This window comes from Camelus ferus, chromosome X, assembly GCF_009834535.1.
Source record: "Camelus ferus isolate YT-003-E chromosome X, BCGSAC_Cfer_1.0, whole genome shotgun sequence".
NCBI classification, from domain to species: Eukaryota; Metazoa; Chordata; class Mammalia; order Artiodactyla; family Camelidae; genus Camelus; species Camelus ferus.
This window is the reverse complement of record NC_045732.1, coordinates 75,396,972-75,409,419: the sequence shown is the minus strand read 5'-3', so window position 1 is coordinate 75,409,419 and position 12,448 is coordinate 75,396,972. Positions and strand designations below refer to the sequence as shown.

At 36.1% G+C, this 12,448-nt stretch overlaps 1 protein-coding gene across 9 annotated transcripts in view; it reads left to right on the top strand.

Annotated features, from left to right (window-relative positions):
- KLHL13 (kelch like family member 13) overlaps positions 1-12,448 on the top strand; it is a 156,645-nt gene that overhangs the window by 55,564 nt on the left and 88,633 nt on the right. For 6 of the 9 annotated variants that reach the window (XM_032475586.1, XM_032475577.1, XM_032475580.1 and 3 more), the window contains exon 2: positions 2,168-2,241. The exons of 2 other annotated variants lie outside the window; for them this stretch is intronic. In XM_032475586.1, coding sequence (XP_032331477.1) covers positions 2,192-2,241 — 50 coding nt within the window. In that variant the 5' untranslated portion in view covers positions 2,168-2,191. Of the gene's footprint in view, positions 1-987; positions 1,011-2,167; positions 2,242-12,448 lie in introns of those variants that run through there. One more of the 9 variants, XM_032475579.1, reaches the window with a different exon arrangement.

Sequence of the window (12,448 nt, the reverse complement as noted above, 5' to 3'; positions counted from 1 at the left end):
TGGTAAAATTCAAAAGGACAAAGAGAACAGGAATGAAACTAATTTTTTTACTTAAAGCAAAGAAGTTACAACTTCAGTATCTTCCCCTACGTGAACTTTTGAGAGAAACCAACCCATTTTCCCCATAGAATTCTGAATATTTCAACACTTGGAGGCACGTGGTCTGCTAAATGCAGGAATGAGTCCTGAGATTAGAAACATGGGGTTTTCCTTGAAAATCTTTAAAATAAAGTGGCTGAAGTCCCATTTACTGTCACCCTCTCCCTGCTCCTCTGGCGACCAGAGGTTTATTATCTGGAGAATTTGAAGGGAGAGCCCCAGACTCAGAGATCCAGGTGCAGTAGGCATATTGCTTGAAACTGTATGTTGATTCAAAAGAACTAGTGTTTTAAGTCCTTATTCTATCAGTGAAAGTTTGCATACCTAATTTGGGGACTTTATGTTCTAACCTAGATGCAGTTGGTGAAAAGTTTCATGAGTCAATTATTTTCACATACCCAGATTCCTAATAATTACCTAGATACAGTTGTTTTTCTCTTGGCACGCCTTCTAAAAAATTGTGTAGCCTAAGCAAAATTCAAATTTCTCAACATCTGGTTAAATATTTTTAGAAAAGGTAAGTCAAGGTCAGTTGAGTTTGAAGTGCTTAAAAATTATTTCATTTAGTCTACTCAATTTCTTTACTTTCTTTTTTAAAATGAATGTACTGGGGATTGAATCCTAGACCTTGTGCATGCTAGGTGTGCACTCTACCACTGAGCCACACCCATGGCCCCCCCTTTTTCCCCCTTTACTTGTAATAACAGGATTATAAGCAGAGAAATATGATACTCAAATAAATATGAATGCTGTGTTGTCATTTGATTTCTTTTTTAGAGTTATGAAGACCCAAGAAATAGAGTTCAGTTGAGTCTTGAATAATGTGGAAGTTAGGGGCGCTGACCCCCCCAGGGGCATGTACTGCCATCTCTGCCTCAAAAACAAAGGAATTAATAATAGTGCACCCAAAGGTAGGACATCATAACAGCTTAGATAGAATTAGGACTTAAATACTAGTTCTTTTGAATCAACATATTGTGATCTCTAGTCGAGCACGAACTTTCCCCCATTCTTAGTTAATTTAAAGATCTGTAAAACTTACATGCAGGTACTATATTTATTGAAAAAAATGCACATATAAGTGCACCTGCACAGTTCAAACCTCTGTTGTTCAAGGGCCAACTGTACTTTGTTTCTGCTTCTTTTGTCCGTAAATTAAAGGGCAAGAAGAAGGCAGGGAACAATGACGAAAACCTTTTTTTTTTTTTCTGTAGCTTAATTATTTTGGATTTTCACATAGTTTTATAATAAGCATAACTATATGAACAAACTAAATTGGATACTATACATTTTTATCTTCCCAGTGCAATAAATTGATTTTATTAACAAACATTTATGTAAATTGTACATTTTTGCTTCCCAATATATTTGAAATTAATAGGATACATTAAATATACTCCATATCTCCAATGCAGAGCATCCACATTACTGAAAACAAATATATTATAGTTTACTACCACCTCACCTGTTCTTTTCCCGTGAAAAACAAGAACCAAAACAACATTTAGCCCAAATCAAGAAAACAGCGTTTCTACCCCCATTATCTATTTTATATTTTTAAGATTTAAAAATATGCCTTTTTATCCTTAATTTTGACCAGCCACTTCTAAAATTGTGGGCCCTGCTCATGGGCTTTTCTGGCCTCAAGACCCCAGTAACACAAGATTTAGAGCTGTCTCTGAATCTCCTTGGCAAATGTTTGCCTCAGCTCTTTACTTCTGACTTCTGTCATCCAACCTTGCTTCACACAGACTTCTCAGGTCTCCTGACTCTCATCTAATCCGACTTTCTGTGTACATGGCTATTTTACATAGATGATTGTTGGCCAGTAATTTCACATCGAACTAATCAGTGCTATTTAATGATTCAGTATTGAATTTTGTAGACATTTTGACCCTTGCAGATTCAGCTTCTTCATTGTCCTAAGCTATAATATGGACATTAGGTACATGGACATACATTTTGCCTTTTTATCCCAGAATTTATAAAATATCACAAAGGTAACAAAATTTGAGCATTCTAGTATTGATTTTCATAGTAAATATTGACTTCTTTTCCTCCTGAACAGGTCATTACCCAGCTTTTAGAGGTGATGGACCATCTGCATAGAGGGGAATCAGTTGCTGCAATTCTCCGTAACCGGTATATTTCTGGAAGCAGTTTACCTTATAAGCTATATAATGTCTCTCCTGCTTATTTATTTGCCTAACATAGTTGGGACTCGATAAATATTTGTTGAATACCTGGCATAAAATAAAAGTATTTGCTGTATGAATGAATATATAAATGACCGAGTGACAAAGAAATGGAATGAAGAGCGTGTTAATGACTGTGTGTTCTGGGCTAAGGAAAAAAATAGAAAATACAATTAGAAACCCAAACTGGTATACACTGTGAACACCTGGAATTCAGTCAAGGGAGCCAGTGATTTGAATTTTTAATTTTAAAGCATATCAATGAATAAGTACTGGTGTTCATTGCTTACAAGTAGATTTCTCAACAAAGTATTTTTTAAAAATAGTATTGCCCTGTGATTGTGTGTACATTTCTATTACTTAAAATTCCAGTTAAAACTTTTTCAGGGAGTTACCAGAAATTCAGAACTTCCTCTGACAATTTCAGGATTTTAAACTTGTAGTTGAAAGGAACATAGCCTTTGCTTTGTAGGTATAAAATACTATCCTTTATTTCAATAGTTTAATTGTACAATTTGGGTGAAGCATTTGAAATAATATGCTGGAGTTGTCCATATACTGGTTCTGACAGTAGTGTAGTCCTGGTTAAGTTTCTAAATTACTCTGTGCCTTAACTTCCTCATCAGTGAATTGGGGAAAATAATAATGCCTATATCTCAAGATTGTTTTGAGGATTAAATAAGTGTCTGTGGGGTATGTGCGGAGAGAGAGAGAGAGAGAGAGCTTGACAAATAATACCTGGTGTATCAGTGCTTGTGTTGAAATACAAATGTGGGATTTTAACTATTTTGAAAATAGAATATTTTTGTTAATAAATTCTGAGGTACTTTAAAAATAAGTGTGTCTTAAAAAACTACTAAAAGGGGGAAGTTTGAAGTACAAAGGGGACATATATAAAGTCATTCTTATTTGAAAGATACCATGCAAGGATTTTACATAATATTCCCATCAAGGAGATATTATATGAGGGGTACATGCTTGCTGGAATGTGGACAAGGGGCTGTAGGGTAGACTTGTTCAGAGATACAGGAAGCAAGGAACTCATAGCAGGAATAACGTGTGGCCATGTTGGGAGAAACGCTGGAGGAGTAGATTGCGGGGCGGGTGTGGCGGTGCTGGATTCCTCATGGTGAACTGAGTCTGCAGAGTTCAAGCACTGCTGAGGACGCGGGTCTGTATCACACATTTGGAAGAGGAAATAGTAGGAGGGCAGGATTTCCTAAGGTCAAGTTGATAACTGAGGTTGTTATAGCATAATCGAATTTATTTCTTTCCATTATTTTTATTGAGATATAATTGCATACAGTAACATACACGAACATTTAAGTATATATCTTGGTTTAAACATGTTCATCTGTATCATTTTTTAGATTCCACAGATAAGTGATATTGTATGATACTTGTCTTCCTCTGACTTACTTAGTATGATAATCTCTAGGTCCATCCATGTTGCTGCAAATGCATAATTTCATTCTTTTTTTGGCTGAGTAGTATTCCATGTTTTATACACACACACACACACACACACACTCACACACACACTCACACATACACACATACACACACACACACACACACACACATCTTCTTTTTTGTCTTTTGGTGGGGGGAAGTAATTAGGTTTATTTATTTATTTTTAGAGGAGGTGCTGAGGATTGAACCCAGGACTTCATGCACGCTAAGTGTGCACTCTACCACTTGAACTATACCTTCCCTCCCTTTTTTTTTCACATATTCTTTATTTACTCATCTGTTGTTGGACATTTAGGTTGCTTCTATATCTTGGCTGTTGTAAATAGTGCTGCTGTAAACATTGGAGTGCGTGTATCTTTTCAAAGTGACTAAGAAAGTTTTATCCCAGTGTGTGAATTGTTTAACACTATGAAAGTTACTAACATGATGCATCTTGTCAATGGATCTCATAAGGAAAAAAAGGTACAATAAATGTTGAAGATGTTTGAAAAAATTCATTGCCCATTTTAAGAATAAAAAGTGAGTGATAGAAATTTGCTCTTAATGAGGAAAATAATTATCTCCCTGAAACCAACAAACCAGCATTGTACTTAATGATGAATGTTACAGTTGTTCCTTAAGGAGCAACAGGACAAAGATGCCCTCTATCACCATTTAAAAATATCTATCTATAAATTATCACCAATGTCAGTAAATAGGCATATTTAGCAGAAAGGAGGAGACAAAAAATGATTATGTTTTAGAAGGTAGGCTCTTGTACCTACAAAAGCTAAGATTTAAAAACAATTTTTTAGTTGACAGAATTTTAATATGAGTTCTAAAATGTAGTTGGTTATAAGACAACAATTAAAAAACCAATGACTTCTGAAATAGTCATTTAGAATATATAATGGAAAACATTCCATTCATAAAATCATAAAACATAAATATTTAGTAATAACCTCAATAAAAATTTCTAGGACCTATGTGAAGAAAAAAAATTTTTTTATTGAGTTATAGTCAGTTTACAATGTTGTGTCAATTTCCAGTGTAGAGCACAATTTTTCAATTATACATGAATATACATATATTCATTTAAAATTTTTAAATTCAACTTGGAGACAGGAAAGAAGATATTTTTTAAATAGAAAAAATAAAAGCAATATATACCATGATCCTTGATTAAAAGACTAAATTTTGGTAAGTCATAACCTATTCCCAAATTGTTATATAGATTTAACATAAATTTAATAGGAAATTAAAAATTTTGTCAAAGTGATTATCCAATAAGATAATGAATATATGAAAGAAATGTATCCCCATTGCTTAATACAATGTCTGGCATGTAGTGATGGCTAGTCAAAAAATTCTAACAATTTGTTCCCTTTATAATGCAACAAACGTTTACTGTGTAATTCCTAAGTGCTAAACACTTTCATGTGCTTGATGAAAAGTGGTGTCTTTGTTCTCATTGAACTTATATTTTGATGGAGATTGGCATAGGGTCAGATAAAAAACATATATATATTGGAGAAAGTTGCTATGAAAAATTAATAAACCAGACAGAAAGATAAAGAATTAAGGGTGGAGGACAGCAATGCAGAATAGCATTAACCTCTTATTAGTCTTAGACGTTTTTAGTGTTGCAAAGTACCATTCATTGGATCTTTTACCCTATTTGAAGTTTTATTCCAGTTACTAAATGATGTATATAGAGAGGTCAGTCATATGTGGCTCTGCTGCAAACAGCTGCAAACAGCATCTCAATGTGAGCATCATCCTCAGGTACACATTACGGCACATTTTGGCAAGAGTCACCTGATTGGTGGTGTGGTGGTGGCGTCTTCTGATAGGATTCCTGGCTGTAATAAAGATTTCTGCAATGATGTGTAAAGCTCTGACAGTGTTCCAGTTTTCTAAAAGTACTCTTTGATAAATAAAACACAGTGTATAAATATTGTCTGGTATTTACAATACAGGAAAAAGTGTCAAACACTGTATAATCGGATTTTCTTCCCTTTAACAAATGTTATGCACCACTTACTGTGCAAAGTGTTAGGGATATGGCAGTGGATTATAATACGTGGTTCCCTGCCAGTTGGGTGGCTATTGCAGTAGTCACAGTGGGAAAGGCGGGGAGTCTGACCAAAGATGATGGCTGTGGGGATGAAGAAGAGGGGAGGGGATGGAATTGCAAAATATTTAGGGATAACTTTAGCAATACTTGGTGTTCAACTCAATTCTTCACACTCTTGTCAACTTTACCCTTTAAAATTGCTTATCTGATAATGTGGCCCAGATTGCCCTTCCCTGTCCCTGACTATTGAAATCCTACCTGTTCTTCAAGACCCAGATCAAATTCCACGCTCTACCTATCAGCCTTCCCTGATCTATCCAAGCAGATAGATGATCAGGAGGGTCTCTTTTGCCTTTGAACTGCTTTTTCCCCTGTAATGAATTTTATCACATTTCGGTTGTGCCTTGAAGTAATTTGTGCATGTCTTTGCTTACATTATCATTAAGAGAGCTCTTTCAGATAGTGACTACCTGTATCTAATGTATATTTATATCATATTGTATATAATATAGGATTTTGTGCATAATAGGCATTCATTAAATATTTATAGACATAATATTTATCAACAACTATTTGTTGCTGATGATTTTATTTGGTTAGATTGTTTAAGGTAGTTTTGTTTCCCACAGTCAACTCTTACTAATAGTTAAGTAATTGAATATTAAATGACAATCATTAAAATTGTAAATTAGACTAATGAAATTTATTACAGATTCTAGGAATAAGCTCAGACTTTTTTTTTTAATAGCATGATATATAATTACTTCTTAGTTGTATTTAATGTCAAGGGAACACATTTTAAAATATTTAACCTTCACTATTTGTCAAGCACTGTCCTCATCTGTAAAATTTAATATTGGAAGATCCCAGTGTTCCTTTTAGTTTTAAAAGTCTGGAATTATATCTTTAAACCTAAGCACATAGTAGGAGATAAATAAACACATCTTTGATCAACCTTGAGGATGATCGATCAGTCATTGAAGATAAGTCCTTTTATTACTGTTTTCATAATCTGGCTTTATAAACTTCCATGACGATATGATTTTCTATGCTTTTTAAAGTTTAAAATTTCTGAGGATCTAATTTTACCTTTGCTAAATTAAGTGAGTCAGTGATTAAAACAAAGTTGAATTTTAGGCTAGAAATTGCCTATGAGGATTATAATATGAAGGTAATGCATGAATTCCTGAGACCAGCTGCATTTCATGCAATGGATTTTAATTTTGGCTCAGAAACTCCATAGGTCTTGGTTACCCTTTATTATTGTTGTGATATATTGCAATAGGTGCATGTGCAGTTTATCAGCATATTTATTCTTCTTGGTGAAGAGTTACATTTTTTATTTCTTTTTTTTATTAAGGTATAGTTGATTTACAATATTGTTTAGTTTCTGGTGTATAGCATAGTGATTCAGTTACACATATATATGTTCTTTTTCATATTCTTTTCCATTACAGGTTATTACAAGATATTGAATATAGTTCTCTGTGCTATACAATAGGGTCCTTGTTGTTTATCTATTTTATGTATAGTAGTTTGTATCTACTAATCCTAAACTCCTAATTTCTCCCTCCCCAACCCTCTGGTAACCATAAGTTTTTCTGTGTCTGTGAATCTGTTTCTGTTTTGTGATTAAGTTCATGTTTGTCATCTTTTTAGACTCCATATATAAGTTGTATCATGATATTTGTCTTTTACTTACTTCATTTAGTATGATAGACTCTAAGTCCATCCATGTTGCTACAAATGGCATTAGTTCATTCTTTTTTATGCCTGAGTACACCTTCTCCCTGGTTTTTGGCCTTACCAACTCCTGTCCATTGTGTATATTTGTGTGTGTGTGTATATATATATATATATACACATACACACACCACAACTTATTTATCCAATCATCTGTTGATGAACAATTAGGTTGCTTCCATGTCTTGGCTATTGTAAATGGTGCTGCTTTGAACATTGGGATGCACATATCTCTTTGAATTAGAGTTTCCTCTGGATATATGTCCAGGAGTAAGATTGCTGGATCATAGGGTAAGTCAGTTTTTTAAGAGTTGCATATTTGTACACAATGACACGAACTTGTTAGTAATGTTGCGTGTTTGATCTCTCTAGAGAAATTTTCAGGCCATAGAAAGTGTTTCTGTTTCTGAGGAGAGTAATTACTACCCTGATTCTTCTTCCTGTTTCTACATCTTGAATGTTCCTATTCATAATTCGGTATGTGTTTGACACATTCTTTCTGGGACATCTCATCTACATCCATTACTTCAATCCCAAACTATATGTGAAGACCTTAAAATCTTGGTTTAACATTTAAATCTTTTTCATGACTCCCAAACTAAAAAGTTCGGTATTCCTCTCTCTACCAGTCCATTCATTTGTTTTGACTCTGAACAAGTAATACATATTTATTAGTAAAAATAGCAAGTTACATATGTATATGCAGGGAAAATAATCACCCAAGATGATCTCTTAACTCCTTCATACATTTTTACTCTAGTCTTTTGGTGCATTTTAAAATGTAACTGAGGCTGTAATAATTGAACATGATCTGGTTATAGTGTTGTGCTTAAGAGCAGAGGCTTTGACGTCTTCCAAATACAGATTCAAATCAAGCTCTGCTAATTACTAGCTGTGTGAATTTTGGAAACTTTCTTAACCTCTCTGAGTCCGTTTTCTCAAGTATAAAATAAAAGAGTATCATTGCATGGGATTCTTCAGAGGATAAATAAAATGTTTGTAAGCTAATCTTATTCCTGGCAATTGTTAAATCTCAATAAGTAGAAGCGTTTACTGTTTCATTATACTGTCTATCATGTCTGTATACTGCTGTTTTTCTTAGTTGCGTCATGAACATTTTCACATGTCAGTAAAAACTTGTAGTAGATAAATAGCTGCAAAGTACAAACTCTTCCACGGTACAGATTGATTTCTTCATATTAAATATGTAGGTTGAGTCCACCTTGGGGATGTCATTAGTTTTAGTGTCTTCCATGTCTTTCATATTTTCTCTCCTCACTTTGATATTTGTTATCTTTTTTCCTTCTACTTAATGAATTTGTTTCATACTGTATCAGATTCTCTCTTTGCTCCCTCTGATGTACATTTTGGTTGTCTCACTGGTTTAGTTTCCTTGCAGTTGAACAATATAATTTATTGCTTTTCCTCATCTGATCATGTTATCTTATTTGCTTCCCTTTTCCTGCCTTACTGAGGCCATGTTATCTTATTCTCCTGAATGTGCCAAAGGCTTTCAACATTGTTTTCTGATTCCTATATGAAAGCATTTACAGAGTTCGGCCCTTTCTCTGAGTCTTTATCATGACAAATCCCCTTTTCCTTGTTTATCAATACATGTTCATTGCCCCCATGCTCATTGTTTTTCTGTTTGTTTATACTCAAAGGAAGAAAGATTCCTTGAGTGGCCTTTGTACTGGCTGTTCCCTTTGTCTGAAATGTTCTTCCCTTTTTGTGGCTGCTGCTTCTTTTCAGATCTCCACTTAAATGTCCATTGAAAGCTTTTCTTTGACCCCCACTCTAATGTGGCCACTTGTTTGGTGTCACACTCCGCCCCCAGTTTAATTTTTTGCCTGACTCATTACTATTACTATTAGATATTTTCCTTCTTTCTTTATTATCTATCTCCTTTTGCTAAAATAGAAGCTCCCACAGGACAGGGTCTTGTCTGTCTTGTTGATTAATTTTAGCACCTATCACTGTGTCTTGTTGCTCAATAAATATTTGTGAATGAATGAATTAACTGTTGCCCCTCTCTGTGCTCTTGGATACTAATCCAACCTCTTCTTCAGAGTTTTATCCATGAGCCGATACTGATAGAAATAAGTGATTTAAATACATAAATGAGGGAAAAGAGACAATTCTTCCTTCCAGAACAATTGCAAATTATATATATGTATAAGTGTGTGTGTTTGTATGTATATATTTTCCTGCTCCAACAGATAGAACTTCATCTATCTCCCCCTTTGAGTGTGGACTTAATGATTCACTTTCCAAAGTGTGGAAAGGAAAAAAATAGTACCTTTCTAGTGAAGAAATCTGGCAGTTACTACCTGTAGTAGACTTAGTAATGGCCCCCCCAAAGATGCCTACATATCAATACCCAGAACCTGTACCTGATACTGTATATGGCAAAAAGTTACTTTGCAGATGTGAGAAGTTAAAGACCTTGACATGGAGTGATTATCCAGGAGAGCCCAGTGTAATCACAAGGGTCCTCATGAAAGGGATGCCAGAGGATTCAGAGTCAGGAAAAGGAGATGTGATAACGGAAGGAGAGTTGGAGCCATACTGTTTGAAGATGTTGGCAGGTGACATGAGCCATAGTGCAGGTGGCCTCTAGGAGCTGGAGAAGACAAAGGGACAGATTCTCCTCTCAAGCCTTTCCAGTACCTTGATGCTCGACTTCTGACCTCCAAAACTGCAAGAGAGTCAAACTGTGTTGTTTAAAGCTACTAAGATTGTAGTAATTTGTTATGGAGCAATAAGAAATGAGGACACCCTGTTTTCAGAGTCTGGCACACAGACTTCCCAGTATATTCCTTCCAAGAGTTGTAGTTTCTGACCTGATACGAACATAAGAGAGGCATCAGGGCGGACAGTGGAAGGGAACGGCACCTTTGCCAGGTCTGTTTCAGTCCCTGTGCTGTTTTCCTCACTTTTTGTGTCCTTAAGATATTTAGTGGGAAGGCAGGGGTGCCAGGATCAGAGGCTACTAGCTATTTGTTTTTCAAAGTTGGACATTCATGTATTCATCTCAAAGTTTTCCTTCCCCAGTTATATAATTTATGCTCACTGTGAAGTATTTGGAAAAATATAGAAAAGTATAATTCCACTGCACTGAAAACACTGTTAATGTTTTGAAATGCATAAATACAAGTGTTTATTCTGCATGAAGATTCCTCAGTATTGTAGACACAATGGGTACAAACCCGGCTGAGCTTGTCCCCAGCACCTGCCTCCTCGTCTGTAGTCTTGGCCTCGCTTCATGACACCACCATTTACTCAGAAAGTCAGCCACTGTCCCGGAAGCTTGTTTCTTTCTCATGCCCCATATTCAATCTGTCACCACATCCCATTTCTCCTTCCTAATTTTTTCTCCAATCCACTCCCCCTGCTGCTTTGTTCTTATTACCACTTTCTTATTTCAGGCCCACATAATTTGTCGCCTATATCTTTTTAATATCTTTCTAAACTGGTTTTTGGCCTCTAGTCTTTTCTTCTACCTCCTACCTCTTCCTCCCCTTCCAGTCCATCCCTCCCCTTGCAGCCATAATGATCTTTCTGGAATGTAGATATGTATCTTCATATCATTTCCTTTTTTGGATTTCTTCACTGGTTCGTAGTGTAGCCAGGCCTTGCCCATGGCTCCTCTGCACCTGCCCAGGCCCCGTGGTGCAGCCTCCCCTGGCATTCGAAGGTGACACCTTGCCTCCTGTTTCCATCCCTCTTTCTGGTACACCTTCTCCCTGGTTTTTGGCCTTACCAACTCCTGTTTATCCTTCCAGACCCAGCAAAGGTATTACTCCTCTGCCGTATTTCCCTGGCCTGTACCCCAGTCCTCTTCCAAACAGAATTAGGTATTCTTTTCATATGGTTCCCATAGCATCGACTTGTATTTCAGTGGTGGTGACGATGGCGATTGAAGTCCCAGTCATAGTCCTAGTTGTATGGGATTAGTCACTATAATAGCTGACACTCACGTAGCATTTACTTTGCACTGGTTCGAACCTGTATACATATACATATATATATATATATAAAATTCTGTATTCAGATTTATCTTATTCTCATAATAACCCCATGAAGAAGGTGCTATCATTATTCTCATTCTACAAACAAGGCTGTTGAGGCACAGAAAGTTTAAGTCAATTGTCGCTGAGAAGAATGGATGCAGAGTTAACACCCAGGAAGTTCAGCTCAAGAGTCCATGCACTTAACCATATGCCTGTCTGTCCCCTTCTCTGGGTTGTGAGCTCCCTTAGGACTTCTTAGCTACTACCCATGATGTTGCCCCTCAGGCCAAGGCAGCCCTGCTATATTTTGGGTGTGCATACATATTAACTAATAAGTTAAGTGTTATAAATGAATCGGGAATCTGGAAGTTGATTAAGTTTTTCTTTAGACAGTTTTCGCTTCTCACAGTCTTTCAGTGTTTCTCCCTTTTCATCTCCCCAACAAATGCAAGTTACATAGTTTGTGTTAAAAGATGTAAAATTTCCAAGGCTCCTGAACCACAGTGGGTTCATGGGTTACATGGGACCAGGAACATGGGTCATGAAATAATTCAGAGCCTTAATTGACGTGGATGATAAAAAATATGCGGTCAGACAACAGAGTTTTCCTCCGTCTTTTATCAGTGTTGTGTGATATTTTGACTTCCTGTCTCCTGACACTTTTTTTTTCTCCCATTGCTCCATTTTAATTTAAAATGAACAGAGAAGTGTAGTACCTTTTTTTCTTTTGCATGGAAGGAACTCTGTTCTTCCTTTGGATTACTGTTTCTGTGCATGCCTCTGGGGTTCAGCTCGGGCAACTGAAAGCCCCGTGACCCTCAGGCAGCCCTCCTAGGAGTCTCCCCTGGGAGCCCAAGGCCTTAGTGTGC